Source organism: Clavelina lepadiformis, chromosome 6 (assembly GCF_947623445.1).
Source record: "Clavelina lepadiformis chromosome 6, kaClaLepa1.1, whole genome shotgun sequence".
NCBI lineage: Eukaryota > Metazoa > Chordata > Ascidiacea > Aplousobranchia > Clavelinidae > Clavelina > Clavelina lepadiformis.
In genome coordinates, this window is record NC_135245.1 from 14490686 (window position 1) to 14502491 (window position 11806).

General features: G+C 36.0%; 1 protein-coding gene across 2 annotated transcripts; it reads left to right on the top strand.

Moving 5' to 3' along the window:
• The first annotated feature begins 5686 nt into the window (after positions 1-5686).
• Positions 5687-11681, top strand: LOC143462260 (N-alpha-acetyltransferase 30-like). Of its 2 annotated transcripts, XM_076960342.1 has the most exons (6): positions 5687-5935; positions 6056-6165; positions 6391-7168; positions 10235-10358; positions 11128-11183; positions 11267-11681. In XM_076960342.1, exons 3-6 carry the CDS (start codon positions 6533-6535, stop codon positions 11402-11404), a joined length of 954 nt encoding a protein of 317 aa, XP_076816457.1. In that variant the 5' UTR covers positions 5687-5935; positions 6056-6165; positions 6391-6532; the 3' UTR covers positions 11405-11681. The 2 variants fall into 2 exon arrangements, with proteins under 2 accessions (XP_076816457.1, XP_076816458.1); XM_076960343.1 differs by lacking the exons at positions 5687-5935; positions 6056-6165 and having other exon boundaries at positions 6183-7168.
• The last annotated feature ends 125 nt before the right edge of the window (positions 11682-11806 follow it).

Below are 11806 nucleotides of genomic sequence, written 5' to 3' on the forward strand. Positions count from 1 at the left end.
CAGTCAATTCATTGCTTCATTAATTTAAAAGAAACCTTCAAATGACATAGTATTTTAAGAAATTTTTCTGTAAACACATTGCCAATTTGGCATTTCGTGCTTACATCAGCCTTCAATGAAGCAGTGGCAGTTGTAACAATTGTGAGGGAACGACACTGTTTGCTGTAATTTCTAATACTTTATTGCAATGCAATGTAATGTATAATTCATATTCCTCGTTGCCTAACAAAGGGCAGCACCACAGAACAAACCCCTCAAATAAGCCTCATGTGACTAGATAGCCGTATTTTCGGTCTTTCCCTGGCCGACCACCAGGGCTGGATTAAGACTATTAAAGGCAGAGGTGGGCAGTCGGTATTTTGAAAGTACCGTCGATCCTGGTACTTGGCAAAAAATGTACCGACGGTTCCGGTATTCGGTACTATTTGAAAAAACTAGTACGGTACTTTGTCGGTTCCGATACTTTTTCTGTAAAAGATCCTGTTGCAAATGCAATGTTTGACGCTATTATGCCCCCGGTAAAGGTTACTTCAGGTGAAAACATATGTGACGTTAATCGCTTGCTCTAGTAATTAAATTTAAAAAATAATTTGGTACAGAGATTCGGTACCGATATTAGTACTGAAAAAGTACCGCGGTAGGACTACTGCCCATCTATTCTTAGGGACCCTAAGCACTTAAAAATGGTGCTCCAAAACAACTGCAATGGAAAAAGAAACAGTAATAAACCTGAAAGTAACATTTATTTGATCGAATACTCAGAATTGGATGAACCTGTCTGTTTGTGCCTTAAGGAAAAACATATGTCTAGTGATAAATTAGCTTTAGGCTATATTTTTTTTAAAGCAAAGTGTGAATCTTGTCTGTTAGCCTGTCTGGTAATATTTATACTAATTTTAATTTATACTTGCTATATAGGACTTTTACTAATTATTAGTAAGTGATTTATTCGAGAATCCAACCAGAAGTCTGTTTGCATGCGCAAACTGTCACAGTGAAGTTAGGTGGTCGATCAACTCGACCCCGGTTAGTTCAACCTCGGTAAACTCAACCCCAGACAACTCAAGACTTGCATACGGCAGAAGAGAAAACAAAGAAAACTACAACATGAAAAGAAAAAGCATTCTCTGAAAATTTTCAAACTGTGACTAAACTCAGTGCTGGAAAAACGCTCTTTCAAAAATAAGTTCACTCACGCTTCCGCTCATCAATGAAAAAAGAGCGTCAGTCATGATTTTGAACTCCTGTATAAGAGTGCGTTTGTTCTGCCGCTAACGTTCTTTTTAGTCATCAAAAAGATGTTCATTCCGGGGCATTTTTGAAAACCAATAACATTGGAATGTTGCAAGCTTGCATTAATGAGATTGAGTTAATCGAAGTTGAGCTGACCGGGGTTGAGTTGACATGGAACCAAGAAAAGTTGGGTTGTTTATTCTTACGCAATTAATTTCACAAAATTGAATTATTTTTTAACGTTAAATTTTTTTCTTTTTATTAGCATCAAAGTACGAACTACTCCAAAACTTGCACAGAACACGATAATTTGCAGTTTTTGGATAAATATAGGGCTTGTGATAATATTGTGATAATAACCAAAATTAATATACAGATTATGTAAGATTTACAATTCCCGTACTTATGTGTCTCGTGTTACGCTTTGCTAAAACGACACATAAGTACGGGAATTGTAAATCTTACATAATCTGTATATTAATTTTGGTTATTATCACAATATTATCACAGGCTAACAGGTCACTTGGTCTGTTTCAAAGGTCCCAGAAGTGAGGGTGCAAAATGACAAAAACAAAATTTTGATTTTTAATTTCAGGCTATTTTTTCATAAATAGATTAAAAAGAAAATTGACCCAGCCAAGTAGCCTATAACATAATTAATAATATATTATGGTAAGTATAATATAATTAATATTTCAACCAAGTATTATACATTCTAATAAAACAAAATATTTCAAAATTCGTTTTTCTTTGTAGTTAAAAGAGAAAAGATTTTTTATCTCATCGGCCCCACACTTCCCATAGGCTACTTGGCTAAAACTGATTTTAACTTGTATTACTTCTGATCTACAGTACAACTTCATCTGTTTTATTTTAATTATTTATTTTTACACAAATTGATAATTTTTACATCGAAATTAAAAGATGGATTTAATGTCAGTTCATGTCATTGTTTTACCCAGCAATTAGGCCTAGAGTACCATGCCTTATGGAAGCAAGTGGGCCAATCCTCACTCATAGAAGAGTTTGAAACAGAGTTGTAATCCGGCCCTTTATTTTTAATCCGAATCAGGCTCGAAAGTACAAGCCCGAAAGTTACATTTAGAAAGTGAGTTCATGTCAGATTTCAATGTCACCTTTTTTTAAATTGAGCTTCACTCTCTTCCGTTTTTAGCACCCTGCACGCAGGCACATTTTTGTAAAGAAAGTTCAATTATATACGACGAAAACGTGGCAGAATGTAGCCTAAGTATAAATTCGAGACCGAATCTGACCCGAAATGTATTCAAACAAAAACCCGAACTAAAGATCCTAGCTGAAGAACTAAAGAAACCTAAGATGAAGATGTTTTTCTTTTGTCTCGTAAAGCATATTTAGAAATTAGAGTAGAACTTCAAACGAATGAAAATGTTAATTACAATCCCAGTGATGTAGTTTCATATGATGTAAATAATAATCAAACTTTTGAAAATATTTAGGCCTATCTCTATTTACCTCAAGCTTCGACAATTCTTAACTTAGTTAGCTTTAGCGATGATTATTCACGTTTAACAGCGTCAAATATGTTATGGTTTAAAGATATTGGAGTTGGATGAACTAATATCAAACAAAATTTTGCTGCTTAAGCTTTTGTACTAACATACAACTTTTTGTCGTCTTAAAGCTTTTGTACTAACATACAACAACAATCAACAAGTAAATTTAGGTTTTTCAGCAAGACAAAACACAATTACTGGAAATAAACAAATTTCATTGCTCTCAAAATTTCGGATTTTGTCGTGATGTTGATGAGGTTTTTACAGCACCTGTAAAATATACTTTAATTGCAAGATATGGCGGCGCTATTACAGGCGGGAAAAAAAGACCCCATTCACTCTGTGCCAGATCCTTGCCATATGCAGTATACTGTATACTCAAACTGGCCCGAAATGGTGTAGCTGTCTTGAAGATCATCCTTGATGGGTAAAACAACCAATAAAATGGAAATATTTTAGCAATTAACATAAATTTCAGCAGAAAGGTCTAAAATTTGGTATAAAAAAAATTTAAACATCTAAAGTCGTTTTCGAGTTATTGGTATTTGAAATTTCCACCAGTTGAGGGAGAATAGATCGGTGAGCACTAGTCACGCTGGTGGTCGGACGATTCAACCCACGGACGATTCAACCCCGGACAATTCAACCCACGGACGATTCAACCCAGGACGATTCAACCCCGGACGATTCAACCCACGGACCTTTCAACCCACGGACGATTCAACCCAGGACGATTCAACCCCGGACTATTCAACTCGCGGACGATTCAACCCACGGACGATTCAACCTCGGACGATTCAACTCCGGACGATTCAACCCACGGACCTTTCAACCCACGGACGATTCAACCCACGGACGATTCAACCCAGGACGATTCAACCCCGGACTATTCAACCCACGAACGATTCAACCCACGGACGATTCAACCCGTTTATAAAAACGTCTACGCAGTCAATGTGTCAATTTGGTCAATCAATATGGTCAATTTTTTTTAACCTGCTCAGAATGCTATCACAAAACAAATTTCAGTCTTGTGCGACGTGTAGTACAGAAGTTATTAGGCCAATATAAAGTCAATTGTTTCGTTAGGTCAAGATACGGTCAATTGTGTCTTTTAGGTCAAAATCTATTAAACTTGTAATTTTGTAATATTATTCTTCCGTTTTTTTCTTTTCTTGTACCGCAAACAATTCCAGTGCCCCAAATTAGAGGCCTACTTAGAACCAAAGCCACCAAGAGAGGGAAGGCCTTTACGCAAAGTACTGTATAGGGCAAAATAACAATATTCAAGGTTTTACTGGAAAGCAGAAAACAATAAGTGTTTTGATGTACAACCAATGCGGGTTGAATCGTCCTGGGTTGAATCGTCCGCGGGTTGAATCGTCCTGGGTTGAATCGTCCGTGGGTTGAATCGTCCTGGGTTGAATCGTCCGGGGTTGAATCGTCCGTGGGTTGAATCGTCCGCGGGTTGAATAGTCCGGGGTTGAATCGTCCTGGGTTGAATCGTCCGTGGGTTGAAAGGTCCGTGGGTTGAATCGTCCGCGGGTTGAATAGTCCGCGGGTTGAATCGTCCTGGGTTGAATCGTCCGTGGGTTGAAAGGTCCGTGGGTTGAATCGTCCGCGGGTTGAATCGTCCGCGGGTTGAATTGTCCGTGGGTTGAATCGTCCGCGGGTTGAATGGTCCGCGGGTTGAATCTTCCGCGGGTTGAATCGTCTGTGGGTTGAATCGTCCGGGGTTGAATCGTCCGGGGTTGAATCGTCCGTGGGTTGAATCGTCCGGGGTTGAATCGTCCGTGGGTTGAATCGACCTGGAACCAGTCACGCTTAGTGATTTTCTTCAAAATCTCTAATTTTGGAGGTAAAATAATGAAACAAATTTCCTTTTTACCATTTTTGGGGTCAAGGAATTCATTTCAGCAGATAAAATTTCTCTAAACCATCTCCTTCACACATTAAATTAGAGTTTTTGAATGAAGATCAAAGGTCAAGTTGTTGACACAATTATAAAAATGGTAATGATCTCCAAAACAATTTTTTTGTGCTATGTTTGTATGGTATGGTTCCAGTATTTTTAAGTTTGGTGTGGCTAGGTAACTATGCACGTATTCCTAAATCAGCGAATCCTTAAGAACCAAATCTCCAAAGAATAATGCAAAGATTTGATTCAAATTTTCGTATTTTTTTTCGAATCTCAGGAACCGGTATATATAATAATATATAGGCCTAATACAGTAAAATGATTTTTGGCTGACATTCAGCTTCCGTTGTAAATGTCGTTGCATTCGTAACCTACTTTTGTGTTAGGTTTTAATATGTTGTGAATACCGATGAAAGTCATTGCAACTACACCGTCTCACATCAATATCTTTATACAAAAAGGATAAGATGAATTTTAAGGTGTACCATTGACACTTAGAAGTGTTTCACGTAGTTGATTTATCGGCTATGTTTCAAAAGGATCGCTTTAAAACATAAATAATGCCTTGGCAGGAATGTAGTGAATTTTTTCACCAAACAAAGCGTCTCAGCTGCTTATAAGTTGGCAACAAAACGCTGCATTGTCATTTCGCGAAAGACTTAAAGGAAAAAAGGCGAATACAATGCAATGTGTAGTGGTAATGGAAGACTGTGACCTGTGTGCAATAACACTGTGCAGCATAAAGATTTTCAACTGCTTTAAAAACGCAGACGAAATAAGACTGTTTGCGATAATTCGTTATTTGACACACGGTTATTTAGTTCGCCTTTATGATCTCAATTATAATATTACGTGTGCCAGCACAACCTAATTAACTTACCAATTTGGCCCACGGCCTACATTTGATTGGCAGGCAGTAGATTTTTATGCAAAAGCTCAATTGTCTTGATCCATCGCAAACTTTTTACTATGGCGTTTGCACAATTAAGCAATTTAAAATCGTCGTCTCTTTGTTTTCATTACCTACTAGCAAACAAAAAAAGACGAACACAATGAGACATGTCTTGAACTTTTTCTTTTACGATTTTTGTTGAACGCTATAGCATTTAGTGGTGCATGGAACCAATTTTGTCACAGCAACAAATAAAAACGTCAATGCACACAATTGGGATGATCTTCCAAGTACAGTAGTGGTAAATAATCGTCTTCTCTATGACGTATCACGTTTGTCACACGAGAAAAATGTGAGGTAGGCTTAGACGTCAGATATATGTTAAAAACATATTTTTGGTTTGAAAAACTGGGAAAGGCTTATATGCCACTATATACTTTTTTAAAGAGATCACAATCTACTTCATACTTTTTTAAGGCTGTCTTGGCAATAATCTTGGTGTTATTGGGGTTTTACTGAGAGACTTGCTTGTAAAAGTGGATACAAAAGTTGAGGAAATATCCATCATTTCAAACCGTTTAAGAACTGTGAGTGCTTATTTTGCTTGCAATACATGTAAAGAGTTAAATGATTGCAACTATGGCCTTGGCTATTTCATTTTATTAAAAGGCACTTATCGAAAGATATTTTCCAATATACAATAAATTGACTAAAGAGTTGGCAAAAATCTTTAAGCCACCGCAAGGATTTCAATTTTTTGATATTCTTTGTATATGTATAACTCCATGACCTTATTTCGCTTGCATCCATAGGCTGTTAGCAACCACTAAAATAAATGCAAGGCCTGCTTGAAAAAGGATTCTGATTTTACTGACCTACAAACTTTGTCAACTGTTGCCGGTTGTAGCGTTATCTTTATTACTCCAATATTGAACTGCGGCAAACATAAATTCAATGGATACTAGTATGAACACAAGCAATGTTTTAAGCAAAAGCTATAAACATGGAAATTCCAACTCTTCTAATCTGGTTAATGGACTCCATGTGACTAAGGAATGTGAAGATGGTGCTGAAAGCAAGGATTACATACCGTTAAGTATTACTCCACACAATACTAAGGACTGGTCAAGTAGAAATGGTGTCCATATGCAAGTAAAGTGCGTTAAGGACAGTTTAGAAACTTTAGATCTTGAATTGAATACAGCGCCCACAAACAATGGTACTTGTGAATTGTGCAACACGGACACATTAGATGCAAGCTCTGACTCTCTTAATGAAAATACTAACATTATGATTAGTAAAGAAAGTTTATCTCAAGACAACAACCTCGCCAAGCATGATTCAATAGATGTGAAAAGCCTAAAGACACTAAATATAACTGATAAATCATTATGTTGTCCAGTTGGAGTTAGATCTGAGGATGTAGCAGATAACATTGTATCAGCAAGTAATGGCATATGTTATGCAAGGTACAACAATGAAATGCAGATGCCAGCAATCATGCACCTTATTACCAAAGATTTGTCGGAACCATACTCCATCTACACATATCGATATTTTATTCATAATTGGCCACAGCTTTGTTATCTGGTGAGTTATGTTTTGTTCAGAGCTGGGCAACCGCTCTTACTATTTCTCTTCTAGAAAGAAGAAGCTTGTATGGCAGTGGTTAAAAGTTAACTAACTGTTACTAAAACATTATCGGAAGGTTGTGGTTTATCATTAAACAAGACAAAAAGCATGATTACCATATTAAGAATTGAGTTTTATTATTGGCCTCACGGTTAATAACTAATAAATAGCTTATCATAAGAACGGTATCTGATTAGCATATTATATTCACCATATTATCTCTTGTAAATAGCTCATGACACGACTAAACTTCAATAAATGGTACATACCAAGTAGGACATTCGCAGTTACGTCAGCCTTTTTCTCAAAAGTGAATCTATAACATTCCGTGACTTAAACTAAGCTAATGATAATCACATTATAATCAGCACAGCTAGCAGTAATAATGCTGCAAAGAACACGGAGTAGCAATGCACAACAAAGCATAGTAAATCATTTGGTGTTGACAAAATGAAATTAAGATTGCATTCTATATCATACATAACACTACGTAACACAATTTTTGTTTGGCTACTTTTTTTAATGTCCCTTTATGTATTTTTGGGTGCTGAGTTCAAAAATCCAGTTAGTTTTTTCGTACCATCGTTACTTTTTGAGATATTCAAATTTTGATGTAGCTGTAAGTACAGCAAATCGTGTTCTACTCTTGCAGTAGATTTTAGCTCCACATCAAGGTTCTGTTTGGTTTATTAAACGCAAAAACCAGTTTAAAAACGTTAATAAGGAAGGTTTGAAGATAAATGTAACATAGTTTTGTCAAACAGTAAGAGTCGTTCAAAAATGTACTTTTGAGCGAGTTTTTCTTTTATGACTACTCCTGTCTTGCCTTACTAAAGACCAAATGTAGTTTCCCATCATTACACTATCCCAGCGGCCTTTATATCGTTTTTCCATTGGCTCAATATCCTGATGAAGTCTCTCACCGTGCTCCTCACTGAAGTCACCTAGAATTTCTTGAAAAAAATCTAGATGCGAACATAAAAAATGAAGTTTGACAGACATGCGACAAACCATGTTTTGTTAACTTTTGATCAGTTTCTCCACCAACTCTTTGTAATTTCTGTCCCTTTTATTTCCCAAAAATCCATCAACCACACCTCGAAATGCTTGCCACGCTTCTTTTTCTGTTTCATTCATTTTTTCTTCCAAGCTTTTACACTTTAACATTGTGTTTATCTGAGGACCAACAAATATTCCTCCTTTTATTTTGGCAAGTGATGGTCTGGGAAACATTGAACGGATTTCTTGAAAAACTTGTCCTTGAAAATCCAAAGCTTTGACAAACTGTTTTACCAGACCTAATTGGATATGAAGTGGAGGCAGTAAAACTATTTCCCGGCTTACAAGAGGTTCCCTAATAACGTTGTACATTCCTGGGTTTAATTTTTCCAGTGTCGGCCAATGAATTTTCTCATAGTGCTCACCATCAGCTCTACTATTCCACAAGCACAGAAAACAAGAGTATTTTGTGTAACCACCCTGCAGACCAAGCAAAATTCCCAACATTTTAAAGTCACCACAAACATACAACTTAAACTGAGTGTAATTGATTTTAATGAGCAGTTACTAGACGTTTTCATACTCTTCTTTCATCTGTAAGGAATAAGCAAGTGGAATTGATGGGTATATGTTGCCATTGTGAAGTAACACTGCTTTAAGACTTTTGGTAGAACTGTCAATGAAACGCCGCCACTGAGTAGGATCATGATCTATTCCAACAACACCAAACAGGCCTTCTACATCTTTGCAATAGCAAAGGTCTTCAAAAATGTCGAAGTAGACAGAAAACTCCAAGTGCCTATTCCTGTAGGCAGTACTCTTACTTAAATTTTTGCACTGTTTACTAGACATTTTGATTTCTACTATTTAAAAGATGAACTGAATCTAAGATTTACACAAGACTTAACTCTACAAAATGTAATCCTATGGCATACTTCTCTCTGTAAACACTAAACACGACTTTCTAATGAGACTATACTGCATTTAACAGGCTGAGATAAAATGAAAACTGAGATAAGAAACGAAAGCACATTCGTCTGCATTTCAAACTCCCACTCCCATTCACTTTCTCAAGTAAATAGGACGCCCATTTACAACATGATAGTGCTGACAAACACAGATCATAACCGCATAAAATACCTACAGTTAATGGAAAATCACAAAAAACGGAAATTTTTGTATTTTGAAAACGATCGATGATAGAAAAAAACTGATAGCATTTTTGAAATCAGCGCTTGAAAATCATACAGATACACTTAATAAATGTAGCCAAACAAAAATTTTTTTGAATTTTGTTACGTAGTGTAATGAATCAGTGCTCGCCACACTTGCTCGTTTTGCCACTCCTTTTGGCCAATCAAGGATATTTTTACTTCAGCGCATTTTCGAAAACCAATCGCATTCGTATACAGTATAGCAACTTTTCATTGTAGGACTTGTGCCTAACTATAGCCCGACAAACGTTATGAAATTTCATGGAATTCGATGTTGTTAAGTTTTGTTTTATTAAAAAAAATGATTAATAGAGGAGTAGGGTATTAGAACGTTCTGTAAAACTGTGGAAGCCGACATTCTTTAAATTAATATTATTTATTTTCAAATTATCGCTTAAGTACATAATTAAAACAACGGCAACGTGAAAAAAATTACCAGCGCTAGTAGAATGTTTAATGATCATTGTAACGAATATAATTAATCCCAAGGATGTAAACAAACTTTTTTTCCATTTCATGCGTTTGCATATGTGCTAAAAAACGAGCAATGAGTGGATACCCCTTAAAATGAGCACGTTCATGTCCGTTCTTAATTTGAAGAAAGAGCGTTGTTCTCGAGATCACTCCTAAAATAAGGAGTGACCTTATGCCCATTTCTGGTAAGGTTATAATGGCACTATTATAAAACACCCTGGTCACATCTCACATGCTTTACTGTACAATAAATAGCCTTATTTGAGAACTTTGCTGGAGTAAGTTTTCTGGCAATTTTAACCAAGGATCTTGCTTGTTTTTATTAACTTCTGTGAAGGCTATTCATGAGTCTACTTACGTTGGTGCTATAGTATGCAAGCTTGATCTGCACAAGAAGATTACCAGAAGAGGTTATATCGCAATGTTAGCTGTTGACGAATCGGCAAGGCGACGAAAAATAGGTTAGTATTTTAAGGAGTCGACAAACCTTGTAAACAGGGTTAATTTCTTTGTTTGTTTTATTGTAAAATAAAATTAGTAAAAATGCAATTACTGTACTCGAAAAATTCCGCATGGGGCTTCCTGAAATTTTGCATGTTATTTTAGTATGCCCTATGCTACTATCTCATAAAATTACAAATCTCTAGCTCTTGCAATAGCTTGCTAATCTCATTTTGGGCTAAAAAAATTCATAAGTCATCATTTTTTATCTACATTTCAGGCGTGAGACTTGGAAGTTTTTAACATGCCATTTGCTAGGGTAATCACTGTAATCACCGCACTGAAAAACAAGACCAGCCAAGCTGGCCTCTGATTGGTCTAACAAAGTTTTTTCACCACTGCGTATAAGTCCAAAGAAATTATGGAAATCACCAAATTCAAGAGTTGTCGGCTCCTTAAGAGACCCAGATTGCTGTTCATGACAGCGTTCTATTTTATTTTTCAAATAATGGGCTAGCTGCAGCTTTGGCATGTACCAATCAATGAATTATAGGGCCAGAATTATTAATTTTATCATACTTTGTCCTATTGAAAGTAGTTACTAATATTCATTGTCGTGTATAATGATGACAAATAAAAAAACTGATCCCAAGAAAACATTTACATTCTATCAAGGATTCCACAAGAGTGCTTGTCAGTTCAACTTAGCAGATGTTTCAAATGCAATAGCAAGCTGAAAACTTGCTATAAGCTGTGAGTTGCCAAGTTCTAATCTTATATTATCTACAGGGACAAACCTTGTAAAGATGGCAATAGAATCAATGACAGAAGATGGCTGTGATGAAGTATGTGGTGGCAATACAGTACTACATACAATACAATGAAATTTAAATACAGTAGCATTGATTCATCAAAGGCATATTTGCAGGTTGTTCTGGAAACTGAGGTTACTAACCATTCAGCATTGCATCTGTATGAAAACCTTGGATTTGTCAGAGACAAACGGTTATTCCGCTATTATTTAAATGGAGTCGATGCCTTGAGATTAAAACTGTGGTTGACATAACCATTTGAATCAGTCGGGAACAGTCAAGAGAAACTTCACCCAAATGACATGTTTAAATTATCGTTCTTGAATACTTTCCAAATGGTACTAAATTATTACTGGTTGTAATTTACATGTAACTGTAGTACACATACAATTTTGAATTATATGTTGACCACCAATGAATATACAGTAATTTCCAGCAGATACGGTTCTCTTCCTGTGAATGCGATTTTGTAAAAACTGTTCCTAATTTTATGATAGAATATATGGTTTCAATAAAATATTTGCTTACAAAGTGCAGACTGTGTAATGAGAAGAAAAATATTTTAGTTTTAAGTGTTTGTTTCACCTGTAGCTTGACTGAATCACTTTTTGGTTTAATTCATTATAACAATGACACACTTAACAATCCATTTGTGA

What these genes read in the sequence shown, in the direction of transcription:
- LOC143462260 (XM_076960342.1), top strand. Translation starts at nt 6,533, where the DNA reads ATGGATACTAGTATGAACACAAGCAATGTTTTAAGCAAAAGCTATAAA. An exon ending in GGCCACAGCTTTGTTATCTG is followed by an intron (nt 7,169 to 10,234) that starts GTGAGTTATGTT and finishes ACTTCTGTGAAG; the next exon opens with GCTATTCATGAGTCTACTTA. An exon ending in CAGAAGATGGCTGTGATGAA is followed by an intron (nt 11,184 to 11,266) that starts GTATGTGGTGGC and finishes GCATATTTGCAG; the next exon opens with GTTGTTCTGGAAACTGAGGT.